Source organism: Carcharodon carcharias, chromosome 27 (assembly GCF_017639515.1).
Source record: "Carcharodon carcharias isolate sCarCar2 chromosome 27, sCarCar2.pri, whole genome shotgun sequence".
Lineage (NCBI taxonomy): Eukaryota > Metazoa > Chordata > Chondrichthyes > Lamniformes > Lamnidae > Carcharodon > Carcharodon carcharias.
In genome coordinates this window covers 12,468,802-12,486,426 of record NC_054493.1, presented here as the reverse complement: position 1 = coordinate 12,486,426, position 17,625 = coordinate 12,468,802, and the positions used below count along the sequence as shown (strand labels likewise).

General features: G+C 45.9%; 1 protein-coding gene across 2 annotated transcripts; it reads left to right on the top strand.

Annotated features, from left to right (window-relative positions):
• Nucleotides 1–7,752: 7,752 nt before the first annotated feature.
• On the top strand, nucleotides 7,753–16,931 carry LOC121270410 (zinc finger protein 239-like). 2 transcript variants are annotated; one of them, XR_005941520.1, is made up of 2 exons: nucleotides 7,753–7,859; nucleotides 15,742–16,931. XR_005941520.1 is itself a non-coding variant. In XM_041175721.1 (2 exons), exon 2 carries the CDS (start codon nucleotides 10,177–10,179, stop codon nucleotides 11,188–11,190), a length of 1,014 nt encoding a protein of 337 aa, XP_041031655.1. In that variant the 5' UTR covers nucleotides 7,755–7,859; nucleotides 10,072–10,176; the 3' UTR covers nucleotides 11,191–11,635. The 2 variants fall into 2 exon arrangements, 1 of the variants encoding a protein (XP_041031655.1); XM_041175721.1 differs by lacking the exon at nucleotides 15,742–16,931 and adding an exon at nucleotides 10,072–11,635 and having other exon boundaries at nucleotides 7,755–7,859.
• Nucleotides 16,932–17,625: the final 694 nt, after the last annotated feature.

The window sequence follows — 17,625 nt, the reverse complement described above, 5'->3', positions numbered from 1 at the left end:
CGGCTTCTCTCTAGTGTGAACTGTCTGGCGTCGCACCAGACAGGATGATCGAGTGAATCCCTTCCCACACACTGAACAGGTGAACGGTCTCTCTCCAGTGTGAATTCGCTGGTGTACAGTGAGTTGAGATGATCGGCGGAAACCAGTCCCACAGTGAGGGCACCTGAACGGTCTCTCATCAGTGTGAACACGCTGATGCGTCATCAGCTTCCCAGAACTTTTATAGCACTTTCTGCAGTCGGGACATTTAAAAGGTCTCTCATCAGTGTGACTACGCTGGTGTTGCAGCAGGTTGGGTAAATTAGCAAATTCCTTCCCACACAAGGAGCAGGTGAACGGTCTCTCCCCAGTGTGGCTACGTCGATGAGTTTCCAACTCAAATGGATAATTACATCTCTTCCCACACTCACCACATGTATATGGATTCTCCCCGGTGTGACTGCGCTTGTGTCTCAACAGGCTAGATGATTGGCTGAATTCTCGTCCACACACACAACACGTGTATGATTTCTCCTGACTGAAAATGCTGCTTTTTCCTTCCATGTTCAAAATCCTATGATATTCAGGTTAAGATAAATTGGGCGATTCTGTCAGGTCCTGATGAAATGTTCGAGTTTCTTGACTGCAAATCATTCTCTTCTAATGCCCTATGAAATTGATTTAAAAAGCAGATGTGAGAGAATCCACAAAAACACAAAGGTAAGTTGTGAAATTGAGCTGAATGAATCTGGTAATTTGTGGGACTGGAACTTGGAAAATGTGACCAAGAAAGCTGCTGGGTTGTTATAAAAACCTGCTACACGAGAATCTAGCCTCTATGGGAAGGCAGGGAGAAAGAGAGAGATGAAGGGGTGAAGGAGAGGGATTTTAGATTTCTCCAACTAAACCAGAAGTTTGACAGAACCTCCCAAGCCTTCAATTTCCAGCACCTGGAAGGACCAGAGTAACAAGTGTGTGCAAACACCATCACCTCCAATCACCCCTCCAAGTCACACACCGTTCTGACTTGTCTGACATCCAGGAATGGATGAACACAAATTGCTTCCATTTAAATATTGGGAAGACTGAAGCCATTGTCCTCAAACTCTACTCCCCAGTCACACACTTCATTTCTTTCCCAGGTAACTGTCTGAGGTTGGATATATCTGCTCACAATCTTGGTGTCATTTTTCAGCTGAGCTTCTGACCAAACATCTGTGACATCACAAAGACGGTCTGCTTCCACTTCAGTGACATCACACAGTCTTGCCCCTGCTTCAGCTCATCTGCTCTGAAAGTCTCATCCATTCCTTTGTTACCCCTGGACCTCACAATTCTAATATGCTCCCAGCCGGCCTTCCACATTCAATCACCTATAAACCTCAGATCATCCAAAACTCTGCTGCCTATGTCTTGTTCAACCATCACCAGTATTCTTTTTTATTCTTTAATGAGCTGTGGGTGTTGCTGACTAGGCCAGCATTTATTACCCATCCTAACTGCCTTCCCTTGAGAAGATGGTGGTGAGCTGCCTTCTTAATCCTCTGCAGTGCCTGGTCTGGCCTACACATGATTCCAGACACACAGCAATGGGGTTGACTCTTAACTGCCCTCTGAAGTGGCCGAGCAAGCAACTCAGTTCAAGGGCAATTAGGGATGGGCAAAAAATGCTGACCTTGCCAGTGATGCCCATATCCCATGAAATAATACATTTAAAAAAGCTTCTTGATGGAGAAGCCATATCAAAGGCACTATATAAATGCAAGTTAATGTTGTTGACTTGGACATTTGACACCATGGGTGAAAATCCAGTAACTCCTCACCTAATAGCACCATAAGAGCATCTTCTTCAATATACTTCAAGAAGAAGGTCCACCAACATTTTCTTAATTAGTTACTGGCGATTAACAAACACGTTATCTTCTTAATGATACCCATAACCCTAAAATAAATTAAAAAGTCTCCAATTAAAGCTCCTGCAGAAATACTTGTTCCTGAAACGATACTCTTTTACACTGAATGGAAAATGTCCATTCAGCAACCGAATATCCCTTAGAATCCAGCTCCCTTGATAATCCCACACTGGGAATTGTTGGATCTTCCTCCTCTCAATAGGACACAAGGTTAAACCCAACAGCTTCTCCTCTATCTCTAGTCCAACTCAAACTGAAAAAACTAGAAAACCTGCACCTATAGATTTCTGGACTCTAAAGACGTCAAGGGGTATGGGGAGAGAGCGGGAGCACGGCTTTGAGATAGAGAATCAGCCATGATCATATTGAATAGCGGAGCAGGCTCGAAGCGCCAAATGACTCATTTCTGCTCCTACTTTCTATGTTCCTACAGAGAGTGACTTCCTCATCCACCCTCCACTCTAAAGCAAAACGGCTCCTATGTTTCTGGACTCGGTTCTGTAAAACAACAGCAAAAATCTGCGGAAATTGGAAATCTGAAATAAGAAGAGAAAATGTTGGAAATACCCAGCAGTTCCGGCAGTATCTGAGCAGAGACAAAGTTAATGTTTCAGGTCTCTGACCTTCCATCAGTCTGTAATAAACCCCTTCCCTCCAGCGACTGTCTGATGTCCCCTAGCCTCCGCCGCTCTCATTCAGGCTCCAAGAGCTAAACTCGCTCTCACTGGTCCAACCCTGACATTGTCATCAAACCCGCTGTCAAGGGTGGTGCTGTTGTTGTCTGGCGCACTGACCTCTACCTCGCGGAGGCTGAGCGTCAACTCGCAGACACTTCCTCCTACCTCTCCCTGGACCATGACCCCACCACTGAACATCAAGCCATTGTTTCCAGGACGGTCACTGATCTCACCTCCTCTGGGGATCTTCCTCCCACAGCTTCCAACCTGATAGTCGCCCAACCTCAGATGGCCTGCTTCTATCTCCTACCCAAAATCCACAAACAGAACTGCCACGGTAGACCGATCGTCTCAGCTTGCTCCTGCCCCACAGAACTCATTTCTTGTTATCTTGACTCCCTTCTCTCTCCCCTTGTCCAGTCCCTTCCCACCTACATCCGTGATTCCTCTGACACCTTACGTCACATCAATAATTTCCAGTTCCCTGGCCCCAACCGCTTCCTCTTCACCATGGACGTCCAATCCCTCTACACCTCCATCCCCCACAAGGATGGTCTGAGGGCCCTTAGCTTCTTCCTCGAACAGAGGCCCGAACAATCCCCATTCACTACTAGTCTCCCCTGTCTGGCTGAACTTGTTCTCACACTGAACAATTTCTCCTTCAACTCCTCTCACTTCCTCCAAATAAAAGGTGTGGCTATGGGTACCCGCATGGGCCCCAGCTATGCCTGTCTCTTTATGGGGTATGTGGAACATTCCTTGTTCCAGTCCTACTCCGGCCCCCTTCCACAACTCTTTCTCCGGTACATCAATGATTACTTTGGTGCTGCTTCATGCTCCCGTCGGGACTTGGAAAAATGTATTAATTTTGCTTCCAATCTCCACCCCTCCATCATTTTCACGTGATCCATCTCTGACACTTCCCTTCCCTTCCTTGACCTCTCTGTCTCAATCTCTGGTGATAGACTGTCCACCAATATCCATTACAAACCTACCAACTCCCACAGCTACCTCGACTACAGCTCCTCACACCCCGCTTCCTGTAAGGACTCCATCCCATTCTCTCAGTTCCTTCGCCTCCGTCTATTCTGTTCTGATGATGCTACCTTCAAAAACAGTTCCTCTGACATGTCCTCCTTCTTCCTTAACCAAGGTTTTCCACCCACGGTCATTGACAGGGCCCTCAACCGTGTCCGGCCCATCTCCCGCGCATCCGCCCTCGCGCCTTCTCCTCCCTCCCAGAAACATGATAGGCTCCCCCTTATCCTCACTTATCACCCCACCAGCCTCCGCATTCAAAGGATCATCCTCCGCCATTTCCGCCAACTCCAGCATGATGCCACCACCAAACACATTTTCCCTTCATCCCCCCTATCGGCATTCCGTAGGGATCGTTCCCTCCGGGACACCCTGGTCCACTCCTCCATCACCCCCTACTCCTCAACCCCCTCCTATGGCACCACCCCATGCCCACGCAAAAGATGCAACACCTGCCCCTTCACTTCCTCTCTCCTCACCGTCCAAGGGCCCAAAGCAGCATTTCACTTGCATTTCCCCCAACTTAGTCTACTGCATTCGTTGCTCCCAATGTGGTCTCCTCTACATTGGAGAGACCAAACGTAAACTGGGCGACCACTTTGCAGAACACCTGCGGTCTGTCCACAAGAATGACCCAAACCTCCCTGTCGCTTGCCATTTCAACACTCCACCCTGCTCTCTTGTCCACATGTCTGTCCTTGGCTTGCTGCATTGTTCCAGTGAAGCCCAACGCAAACTGGAGGAACAACACCTCATCTTCCGACTAGGGACTTTACAGCCTTCTGGACTGAATATTGAATTCAACAACTTTAGGTCTTGAGCTTCCTCCTCCATCCCCACCCCCTTTCTGTTTCCCCCTTCCTTTTGTTTTTTCCAATAAATTATATAGATTTTTCTTTTCCCACCTATTTCCATTATTTTTAAATATTTTTAAATCTTTTATGCTTCCCCACCCCCACTAGAGCTATACCTCGAGTGCCCTACCATCCATTCTTAATTAGCACATTCGTTTAGATAATATCACCAACTTTAACACCTATGTGTTCTTTTGTTCTAAAACAAAAACAGAATTACCTGGAAAAACTCAGCGGGTCTGGCAGCATCGGCGGAGAAGAAAAAGAGAAGAAACTAGTTCTGTCGAAGGGTCATGAGGACTCGAAACGTCAACTCTTTTCTTCTCCGCCGATGCTGCCAGACCTGCTGAGTTTTTCCAGGTCATTCTGTTTTTGTTTTGGATTTCCAGCATCCGCAGTTTTTTTGTTTTTATTTTTGTTTTTATCTCTGTTCTTTTGTTCTGTTGTTTGTGACATCTTTTGATGATCTGCTTCTATCACTGCTTGTTTGTCCCTACAACCACACCAACCCCCTCCACTTCTCTCTCTCTCCGCTACCCCACCCCACCCCCACAAACCGCCCCCCACCACACACACTTTAAACCAGCTTATATTTCACCCCTTTCTCGGACTCACTCAAGTTCTGTGGAAGGGTCATGAGGACTCGAAACGTCAACTCTTTTCTTCTCCGCCGATGCTGCCAGGCCTGCTGAGTTTTTCCAGGTCATTCTGTTTTTGTTTTCGCTCTCACTGAGGCTGCACTCCAGCCCGCTCAGCCTGGAGCCGCAGCGCGCATGCTCCGCTCAGACAGGCGGACTCCGGGGTTTGTTTGGTTGGTTGGGTGGGGTGGCCGGTGGCGAGTAATGACCAAGGGGAGACGGTTATCTTTCGGATCCACGATTGGTAGGAGTATTCGGGTTAGAGGAGGGTGATGGATCTGGCGGGCTGGCATAGAGGCTTAGTAAACATGCTGTGTAAACCGCAAACCCTAAAAGAGAATGTAACGGTCTTTAGCTTGTACCGAGGGGGATCCGAGCTTCCAGCGAAAGGCCCGAGTTAACAGCCGTCATCTTTATTGGGGGCGATGTGCAGCAGTGCGCATGTGCCATCTCCATCTTTGTCGGGGGCAATGTTTTTTATGAATGGAGCTTGTTACCCATTGTTCAAAGTAACATAGAAACTAGGAGCAGGAGTCAGCCATTGGGCCCTTCGAGCCTGCTCTGCCATTCATTATGATCATGGCTGATCATCGAGCTCAATAGCCTGCTCCTGCTTTCTTCCCGTATCCTTTGATCCCTTTCGCCCCAAGAGCTATATCTAACTCCTTCTTGAAAACATACAATATTTTGGTCCCAACTACTTTCTGTGGTAATGAATTCCACAGGCTCACCACTCTCTGGGTGAAGAATTTCTTCTCATCTCAGTCCTGAATGGTCTACCCCATACCCTCAGACTGTGACCCCGGTCCTGGACTCCCCCACCATCGAGAACATCCTTCCTGCATCTACCCTGTCTAGTCCTGTTAGAATTTTATAGGTTTCTATGAGATCCCCCCTCATTCTTCTGAACTCCAGGGAATATAATCCTAATCGACTCAATCTCTCCTCATATGTCAGTCCCGCTAACCCAGGAATCAGTCAGGTAAACCTTCGCTGCTCTCCCTCTATAGCAAGTACACCCTTCCTCAGATAAGGATCAGCACACAATATTCCAGGTGTGGTCTCACCAAGGCCCTGTACAATTGCAGCAAGCCTGTATGGTTCCTGTACTCGAATCCTCTGGCTCTGAAGGCCAACATACCATTTGCCTTCTTTACCGCCTGCTCCACCTGCATGATTACCTTCAACGACTGGTGTATAAGGACACCCAGGTCTCATTGCTCTCTCAATTTATAGCCATTCAGATAATAATCTGCCTTCCTGTTTTTGCTACCAAAATGGATAACCTCACATTTATCCACATTATACTGCATCTGCCATGCATTTGCCCACTCACTCAGCTTGTCTAAATCACACTGAAGCATCTCTGCGTTCTCCTCACAGTTCACCCTCCCACCCAGCTTTGTGTCATCTGCAAATTCGGAGATATTATACTTAATTCCCTCATCTAAATCATTAATATATATTGTGAATAACTGGGGTCACAGCACCGATTCCTGCGGTACCCCACTAGTCACTGCCTGCCATTCAGAAAAAGACCCGTTTATTCCTACTCTTTGTTTCCTGTCTGCCAACCAGTTTTCTATCCATCTCAATACACTACTCCCAATCCCATGTGCTTTAATTTTACACGCCAATCTCTTACGTGGGACTTTGTCAAAAACCTTCTGAAAGTCCAAATAAACCACATCCACTGGCTCCCCCTCATCAACTCTACTTGTTACATCCTCGAAAAATTCCAGTAGATTTGTCAAACATGATCTCCCTTTCATAATTCCTTGCTGAGTCTGTCCGATTCTGCCACTGTTTTCCAAGTGCTCAGCTATTAAATCTTTTATAATGGACTCTAGAATTTTACCCACTACTGACGTCAGGCTGACTGGTCTATAATTCCCTGTTTTCTCTCTGCCTCCCTTTTTAAATATTGGGGTTACATTAGCTACCCTCCAATCTGTAGGAACTGTCCCAGAGCCTATAGAATCTCGGAAGATGACCATCAATGCATCCACTATTTCAAGGGCCACTTCCTTAAGTACTCTGGGATGTAGATTATCAGGCCCTAGGGATTTATTGGCCTTCAATCCTATCAATTTCCCCAACGCCAGAATGTCAGAATGATGACAATTTGTCCATCAAACTGCATTACCCTTTGAGTCCCAAAGTCTTATTCATGAGGGAGAGCAACAGCAGAGAAGGAAAGGATAGGAAGCAAATCCTGCTCTCCTACCTCGTGGGATTTCCTACCCCACGTGTCCAATGATCTGTTCAGTCACATGAACCCCAACAGCAGAAACTCACAACCCTGAGTACACGTCATCCTCGAATCGAGGGACTGCTGGCGACGATGAGGGGCAATGTGCAGCATGGGCTGTCATCACTGTCCGGGTAGCAGGAGGAGAGAATATTGAGTCATCCGGACTCGAAACGTTAACTGTGTTCCTCCCCGCAGATGCTGTCAGACCTGCTGAGTTTTTCCAGCTATTTTTGTTTTTGTGAATTTCTATCCTGGGCTGACAGGGATGGATTTCTGAAGCTCCTTTTACAGGGGGTTAGAAGAGGAGGATTTACAGAGAATAAACTCAAACCATGAGAAATATGTTTTTTGAATTTCTATCCTAGACTGACAGTAGTGCATTTGTAAACATCTTTGAAAGTGTATTTGAAGAGGATTTTCAGATGGGAAACTCAAACCAAATATTGCACCCAGATCTGACAGCATCACTCGATTCATCAGGACCTGGATATTATCGGCTTTTGAGTGTAAGCATTGTTTTCCCAGTCATTAACACTCGCTATGTAAAATCTCTCCTTCACAATCCCCTGTACATCTTGCCTAACATCTTGAATCTATGTCCGTAATCCTTTTACGATCAGGTAATGGGAACAGTTTTTCTTTATGTACCTTATCAAAACCTATTATAAACTTGTACACCTTTATCAAATCACCCCTCAGTCTCCTTTGCTCCAAGGAGAACAAGCCCAGTTTCTCCAAACTAATCTTGCAACTAAAATCCCTGATCCCTGGAAATATTCTAGTAAATCTCCTCTGCACCCTCTCAAGGACACTCACATCCTTCATAATGTGTGGTGATCACTGGTTTGCACAGACCCAGATGTTCTGTGTTCATGTCTGTGACAATTGCTCGGTGACATCACCCCGCTCCCCGGGTATTTCCTCAACTGGGAGATTTTTCTCTGACTCCAGTGCTTCTGATATCTTTCCAGCTGCAGGCTTCAACAGGAGATTTTAACCCTGAAATTTTAAATTATTACAGATGTGAGCATTTCTGACCACTCATCTACAATTTAGAGCTGTTAGTGCTATGCTTTGTTATCTGTGTGAGGTTCCGTGGCTCTGGTGCTGGTGTGGTTCCTTTACTGTGGATCTGAATCCATGTCCATCCATTGCTCTGTTTCACCTCTGCCCTCCCTGACCACTTCTCTGCCGTTCTCTAACTTCTTCTGTACTAATAACGAATGTATTTTAGTTGTGTTTAGTATTTTACTGTTACTTCTTCTGATCATGTCTAAATGAGGTTCCCACCGCTGCCCATCCCCCAACCATGTGCTGCTGACTTCCCAGCTTTATCTTCCCACAGTATCTTTCATAGTCAGGAATTATTTTTCTTGCACTGTGGTCCATTTCCCTTCCACTTCTGAGCTTATATCGGCCATCAAACTCTGCACCATTTTTATTCCCTGTAGCTTATTCTACACTCTCTGAAACGTTAACTCTGTTTCTCTCTTCACAGATACTGCCCGACCTGCTGAGTATATCCAGCATTTGCTCTTTTTGTTTCAGATTTGCAGCAGCTGCAGTATTTTGCTATTATTTTATTGCAGGCTTCACTCACAAAGCAGAGTCTAGAAACACATGGGGACCAATTTAGAGTCGGTTTGTTGCTGGGTAGGCTTTGGTTGTAGAAGTTCGTCGCTGGTCTCCAGCTTTGGTCCTTTTTCATCGAGTCAAATAATCACTGAAGGATTACAATACAGATGGAGGCTATTCAGCCATTGTGCCCAAGCTGGCTCTCTGCAAGAACAAATCAGCTAGTCCCACTCCCCTGCACTTTCACTAGCTAGACCAGCAGCAGATATTACCCATCCCCCGTTATTGTGGAGAAGATGCTGTTTGACCTTCTTGAACCGCTGCAGTCCGTGTGGTGAAGGTGCTCCCACAATAATGTTAGGTAAGCAGTTACAGGTTATTCACCGGTGATGATGAAGGAGCAGTGATATATGTCAAATCATCAGCAATAGTTTGTATTTATATAGCACCTGTCATCTAATGGAACATTCCGAAGTGTTTTACAGGAGTGTGATAGAGCAACATTTGACAGCAAGTCACATAAAGAGATATCCGGGCTGATGACCAAAAGTTTGGTCAAAGAGGTAGGTTTCCAGGAGTATCTTAATAAGGAAAATGATGTGGAGAGGCTGTAGGGAGGAAATTGCTCAACTTACGGCCTTGGCAAATGAAGGCAGGGGTAATTAAATCGGGGATGTTCAGATATCTTGGAGGACTGAGGTTGGAGGAGATTATGGAGTTAGGGAGAGGTGAGACACCAAAGGGAGTTGAACAGATATTGAGAATTTCAAAGTTTAGGTTTTGGAGATTCTGTCAAAGCTCTGATTGAGTTGTAGATACAAAAAAAGTCTCTTTCCTCCCCTGTCTCCCCTGTCTCTCTCTCTCTATCTTTCTCTGTCTCTCTCGCTCGCTCTCTCTCTATCTCTCCTCCCCAAGTGGCCAGAGCCTTTTGTAGGCCCAGACTAGGTGGCAGATTCCCTTCCCTGAAGGACATTAGCAAACCTGTTAGGTTTTTATGACAATCCATCAGCTTTCATGGTCACTTCTTCCTCGTACCCACCCCGCAAATTACCTGATTCATTCAGCTCAATTTCACAACCTGGCTTTGTGTTTTTGTGGGTTCTCTCTCACTCCCTTTTTCTCTGTTTTAAACTAATTTCACAGGGTGTTAGAAGTGGAGGATTTGCAGGAAACTCAAACTTAACATCACATCAGAACCTGATAGATTCAAGCAGCATATTGTAACCTGAATATCATCAGATTTTGAACATGGAAGGAAAAAGCAACGTTCACAGTGGAGCAAAACCATACATGTGTTGTGTGTGTGGACGAAGCTTCAGACAGTCATCTAGCCTATCAAGACACAAGCGCAGTCACACCGGGGAGAAACCGTGGAAATGTGGTGACTGTGAGATGGGATGCAGAACCCCATCTGAGCTTGAAACTCATCGGCGCAGTCACACTGGGGAGAGACCATTCACCTGCTCTGTGTGTGGGAAGGGATTCATTAATTCTTCCAACCTGCTGACACACCAGCGAGTTCACACAGGGGAGAGACCATTTACCTGCTCCGAATGTAGGAAGAACTTCACTTCCTCATCCACCTTGCTGACACACCAGCGGGTTCACACTGGGGAGAGACCTTTTAAATGCCCAGACTGCGGGAAATGCTATAAAAGTTCCTGGGAACTGATGTCCCATCAGCGTGTCCACACTGACGATAGACCATTCAGGTGCACTCATTGTGGGTCTGAGTTCAAGACATTATCTGATCTTACTGTACACCGGCGCACTCACACTGCAGACAGACTGTTCACCTGCTCCAACTGTGGGAAGGGATTCAACCGTTCATCCAACTTGCTGGAACACCAACGGGTTCACACTGGGGAGAGACCATTCACATGCTCTGAATGTGGGAAGGGATTCACTCAGTCATCTAGCCTGCTGAAGCACAAGCGAGTTCACACTGGGGAGAAGCTGTTCACCTGCTGTGTGTGTGGGAAGGGATTCACTCAGTTGTGCAGCCTGCAGAAACACCAACGAGTTCACACTCGGGAGAGACCGTTCACCCCCATTGAACATGGGAAGAGAGTCACTCAGTCATCCAGCCTGCTGATGCACCAGCAAGCCTGCACTGGGGAGAGGCCGTTTATCTGCTCTGAATGTGGGAAGAATTCACTCGGTCCTCCCAGCTGCTGGCACACCAGAGAGTTCACACTGGGGAAAGACTGTTCAGCTGCTCAGAGTGTGAGAAAGGGTTCACTCAGTTATCCAGCTTGCTGAGACACCAGCAAGTTCACAAAGATGAGAGATCTTTTAACTGCCAAGAAAATGGTATAAAAGTTTCCAGGAACTCATCTCCCATCAACGTTCACACTGACAAAAGACCATTTAGGTGGTCTCACTGCCAAAATGGATTCAGGAAATCACCTGGACACTCTCTGCACCAGTGAGTTCACTTGGGGAAAGTCCATTCACCTGCTCTGAATGCAGGAAGGAATTTTCCCATTCATCCACCTTGCTGTCAAACCAGCGATTTCACACCAGGGAGAGGCTCTTTATCATCTCTGAATGTGGGAAGGGATTTGCTTATTTATCCAATCTGCTAAGTCACCAGTGAGTTTAGAAGTAATCATATTGAATAGGATTTTGCAGTTCATCACATCTAGCACTGAACCATGTTCATTGGGCTATTTCTGCTCATGTTATAGGTGTTAATATTAGGGGAAAGTCAAATAAAGCGTCTTTGTGTTAAATACAGTGTATTGAGTGTTTTTAATATTTCTAACACCAGTTAGTTCCTTTTGTCGATCTTCCCCTTCCCCCGTCTCCTTGAGAACATCTGATCAGCTGCTTCTGCTGCTTCTCTCCCACTAGCCCACTGGGCCAAACTGCCTCTCAAGATCCCCCTTACCATAGCCCTGAACTCACAGCTTCCTTTAGTTTCTCTCCTCTGTCCCCTCATGCCATCTCATGAGACCCACCTCCTTCTCAATCAACCCTATTCCCAATAACCTCCTGATCCCCCAATTTTCCCATATTAGCTGATACTGTTGATGGTTCTCTCTCTCATTCTTATTTTACTGTCCCTCTCGCCTTTAAGTCCACAATTTTCACCCATCCTCAAAAAAAATCTCACAAACTACTGCCCCATCTCCAACCAACCGTTCCTCTCAGAAGTCCTTGTCATCTCCGGGATCCATGCCTGTCGTTCCAGGAATTCCATGTTTGAATCCCTCCAGTAATGTTTCTCATCCTGCCACAGCACTGAAACAGCTCTTTCTTAAAGTAACAAATTACATCCAACGTGACTATGACAAGGGTAAATTCTCCCTCATTGTCCTTCTTGGCCTGTCCACAGTCTTTGACACCACTGATAGAGTCATGAAGGTCTACAGCACAGAAAAAGGCCCTTTGGCCCATTGAGCTTGCGCTGGTCAGACAAGTACCTAACTATTCTAATCCCATTTTCCAGCACTAGACCAATAGCCTTCTCTGCCATGGCATCACAAATGCACATCCAATTACTTCTTAAATGTTGTGAGGGTTTCTGCCTCTACCACCCTTTCAGGCAGTGAGCTCCAGATTCCCGCCAACCTCTGGGTGAAAGAATTCTTCCTCACATCCCCTTTAAGCCTCCTGCCCCTTACCTTAAATCTGTGCCCCCTGGTTATTGATCCCTCCACCAAGGAGAAAAGTTCCTTCCTGTCTACCCTATCTATACCCCTCATAACTTTACACACCTCAACCATGTCCCCCCTCAATCTCCTTTGCTCCAGGGAAAATAACCTCAGTCTATCCAATCTCTCCTCATAACTACAATTCTCCAGCCCAGGCAACATACTGGAAAATCTCCTCTGCACTCTCTAGTGCAATCACATTCTTCCTATAATTCGGATTCCAGAACTGCACGCAATACTCTAGCTGTGGCCTAACCAGCGTTTTTTGCAGTTCCAGCATAACTTCCCTGATCTTATATTCTATACCTTAGCGAATAAAGCCAAGTAACCCATATGCCTTCTTAACCACCTTATCTACCTGTTCCGCTACCTTAAGGAATGGTGGACATGCACACCAAGGCCCTTCTGATCATCGGTACTTCCCAGGGTCCTACCATTCATCGTGTATTCCCGTGCCTTGTTTGTCCTGCCCAAGTGCATCACCTCACACTTATCTGGATTAAATTTCATTTGCCACTGATCAGCCCATCTGACCAGCCTGTCTATATCCTCCTGTAATGTAAGGCTATCCTCCTCACTATTTACCACCCCACCAATTTTCATGTCATCCGCAAACTTACGGATCAACCCTCCTACATTCAAGTCTTAACCATTTAAATATTCCACAAACAGCAAGGGACCCAACACTGATCACACTGGACACAAGCATCCAGTCACAAAAACATTCCTCCACCATCACTCTCTGCTTCCTGCAACTCAGCCAATTCTGGATTCAACTTGCCAAATTGCCTTTGACCCCATGGGCTCTTACCTTCATTATCAGTCTCCTGTGCAGGTCCTTATCAAAAGCCTTGCTGAAGTCCAAGTGCATTGTCCTCATCTACACACCTGGTCACCGCTTTGAAAAATTCAGTCAAATTGGTCAGACATGACCTCCCCTTAACAAAACCATGCTGACTGTCCTTGATTAATCCCTGCTTCTCCAAGTGTCGATTAATTCTGTCCCTCAGAATTTCTGCCAATGGTTTCCCCACTACTGAGGTTAGACTGATTGGCCTATCGTTCCCTGGTTTATCCCTACCTCCCTTCTTGAATAATGGTACCACATTGGCTGTCCTCCAGTCCTCTGGCACCTCCTGTGGCCAGAGAGCTATTGAAAATTATTGCCAGCGCCCTTGCTATATCCTCCCTTGCCTCACTCAAAAGCCTGGGATACATTTCATCTGGGCCTGGAGATTTATCTACTTTTAAGCCTGCCAGACCACTTAGAACCTCCTCCCTTTCTATGCTAATTTCTTTCATTATATCACAGTCCTTCCACCTGATTTCCATCCCCACATCGTCCCTCTCACTTGTGAACATCAACACAAAACATTCATTTAGAACCCTACCTACGTCTGACGGCTCCACACGCAAATTACCACTGTGGTCCTTAATGGGCCCTACTCCTTCCCTAATTATCCTCTTACTCTTAATGTACTTGTAAAATAACTTTGGATTTTCCTTTATTTTACCTGCTTGTGTTTTTTCATGCCCCCATTTTGCTCTTCTAATTTCCTTTTTAAGTTCCCCCCTACACATTCTATACTCCTCCAGGGCTTCCGCTGTTTTGAGCCCTCGATATCTGCCATAAGCCTCCTTTTTTCTCTTTATTCAATCCTGTATATCCCTCAACATCCAGGGTTCCTTGGATTTGTTGGTCCCACTCTTTGCCTTTATTGGAATATGTTGGCACTGTACTCTCCCTATTTCCTTGAATGAGTCCCACTGCTCTGACGCAGTTTTACCTGAAAGTAACTGCTCCCTGTCCACTCTGGCCAAATCATACCTGACCTTATTAAAATCAGCCTTCCCCCAATTTAGAACCCTGATTTCTGGCTCGTCCTTGCCCTATTCCATAACAACCTTGAATCTAACGGAGTTATGATCATTATCTGCAAAATGTTCCCCCACTGATACCTCTACCGCTTGCCTGGCTTCATTCCCTAAAATTAAGTCCAGCACTGCCCCCTCTCTTGTAGGACCTTCTACGTATTGGCTTAAAAAGCTCTCATGAGTGCATTTTAAGAATTCCACTCCCTGTAAACCCACACACCCATGTTCTGTTTGTTGCCCTGTTGTCCCCATCAACTCCCTTTTCAAATTCCTGATTGAATTAGGTTCCAGCACCTTTTCAGGCTGAACTCAATGTTGAGTTCTAAAGGTTGTAAAGTGTCGAATCGAAAGATGAGCTGCTGTTTCTCAAGCTCCCATTGAGCTTCATTGAAACAGTTCAGGAGGCTAAGGACAGAGAGGTCAGAGTGGGACTGAGGCAGAGAATTAAAATGACAAGTGACTGGAAGCTCAGGATTAAGTTTGCAGACTGAGCAGAGGTTGTTCCACAATGTGATCACCCAATCTGTGTTTGATCTTCCCAATGTAGAGAAGACGACATGATCAGCACTGGATACAGTAACTAAACTGAAAAAAATTACAAGCAAATCACTGTTTGTTATAGGCCGTAGAAAGATACTTCATTTGAAGGGTCAGGGCTACAAAGTAAAACAAGCCAATTTCCAGAATATTAAACCTTCAGTCAATTACAAAGATTATTAACATCAGCAGAAAGAAACCCAAACTATCAGAATGAACATGGTTCAGTCCTGGATGTGATTAACAGCAGAATCCAACCCCTGGGGTCACTGCTGAACTCACTGGTGTGTTAGCTGGTTGGATGATGGATCTGGTTGAATTGCAGATCTATGAAATCCATCTCCTTTTCCCCTCGAAAAAACTCAGCAGGTCTGGCTGCTGCCAGACCTGCTGAGTTTTTCCAGGTAATTCTGTTTTTGTTTTGGATTTCCAGCAAATTCTGGTTGAATTGCAGATCTATGAAATTCATCTCCTTTCCCCCTCCTCCACCTCTCACTCTCTCTTCTCCCATCAAGGCCAGAATCTTGTGTAGGTCCAGACTGGGAGGCAGGTTCCCTTCCCTTAAGGACATTAGTGAACTAATTGGGTTTTTATGACAATCTGGCAGTTTTCATGGTCACATTTTCCTCGTGCTGGTCCCACAAATTACCAGATTCATTCACCTCAATGTCACAGGCTATCTTTGTGTTTTTGTCAGTTCTGTGTCACATTTCCTTGTTTCTGTTTTGAATTAATCCTACAGGCTATTAGAAGGATTTGCAGTTTGGAAAGTCAAACCAATATCACATCAAAATCAGCCGGAGTCGCTTGATTCATCAGGATCTGAAAATCATCAGCCTTTGAACATGGAAGTCAAAAGCACCGTTCACACCAGGGAGAAACCATGGAAATGTGGGGATTGTGGGAAGAGATTCAGATCCCTGTCTAATCTGGAAACTCATCGACACAATCACACTGGGGACAGCCATTCATCTGCTCTGTGTGTGGGAAGGGATTCACTCAGTTAGTCTGCCTTCAGAAACACCAGCAACTTCACACAGTGGGGAGACCATTCATCTGCTCCATGTGTGGAAAAGGATTCACTCTCTCATCCCACCTGTTGAAACACCAGCAAGTCCACGCTGAAAAGAGAGAGTTTAAATGCCCTGACTGTGAAAAGAGCTTTAAAAACCCACACGGCCATGGGGAGCACCAGTGCATTCACACTGGGTACGCACCATTCAGCTGCTCACAGTGTGGGAAGAGGTTCAGGACATCAACCCACCTCTGACACACCAACGAGTTCACACTGACGAGAGACCTTTTAAATGTCCAGACTGTGGAAAGTGCTTCAAAGGTTCGGGAGATCTGCAAGATCATCAACGTGTTCACACTGATGAGAGACCGTTCAGGTGCTCTCACTGTGGGACTGGGTTCAGACGATCATCCGAACTTACTGTACATAAGCGAGTTCACACTGGGGAAAGGCTGTAAACCTGCTCCAACTGTGGGAAGGAATTCACCCAGTCATCCAACCTGCTGACACACCAGCTAGTTCACACTGGGGAAAGGCCGTTCATCTGCTCTGAATGTGGGAATGGATTCACACGACCATCCCACCTGCTGACACACCAGCGAGTTCACACCGGGGAGAGGCCATTCACCTGTCCTGTGTGTGGGAAGGGATTTAATCAATCATCCAATCTGCTGAGACACCAGCGAGTTCACACTGGGGAGAGGTCCTTCACCTGTTCCATATGTTGGAAGGGATTTACTCATTCATCCAACCTGCTGACTCACCAGCGAGTTTACATTGGAGAGAGGCCCTTCATCTGCTCCGTGTGTGGGAAGAGGTTTAATCGATCTTCCAATCTCTGACACACCAGCGAATTCACACGTGCCTGCACTGTTCAAATTCTGCTGCTGTTAATCAGATTCAGGAGTGAACCTTGTTAATTATGATATTGGTTAAGTGTTGTTGCTAACCACAGTATCCGGGCTGGAGTTGACAGAATTGTAAAGTGCCTTTCACAATCTCAGGACATCTCTGCGTGCTGTAAACCTCCACAACAGCAATGTGATCATGACCAGGGATGACCTGTTTTTAGTCAGATTGGTTGAGGGTGAAATATTGCCCTCACCATGGAGTGTGTTCCTGCTCTCCTTAAAAATAGCAGCCATGGAATCCAACTGAAAGAGCAGATGGGACCCTCAGTTTAACATCCTCACATCTCCTTATGTGACTCAGGGTCCTGTGAAGCCCCTTGGGATGTTTCTTACTGCGTGAAAATAGCTTTATAAATGTGACTTGAATGCGACATCACAGACAGAGATGTGCTGGGTAAAACTGAACCAGGCACTGCCTGCAGCTGAGAGCCGAACACACGGGAACTGTCAACAACTGGAATGCTGCAGTTTTTATAGTACCATATGAAGAATAAAAGGAACAGCAAAGAATAACTAAAAGATTAATAAAGAGGGAGAAATTAGACTACAAGAGAAAGCTAGCTAGAAATATAAAAACAGGTGGAGTCTCTATAAGTATTTAAAAAAGAAAAGAATCAGTAAAGTGAGCAACGGTCCTCTAGAGAGTGAGTCTGGGGAATTAATAATGGAAAATAAGGAAATGGCGGACAAACACAACAGA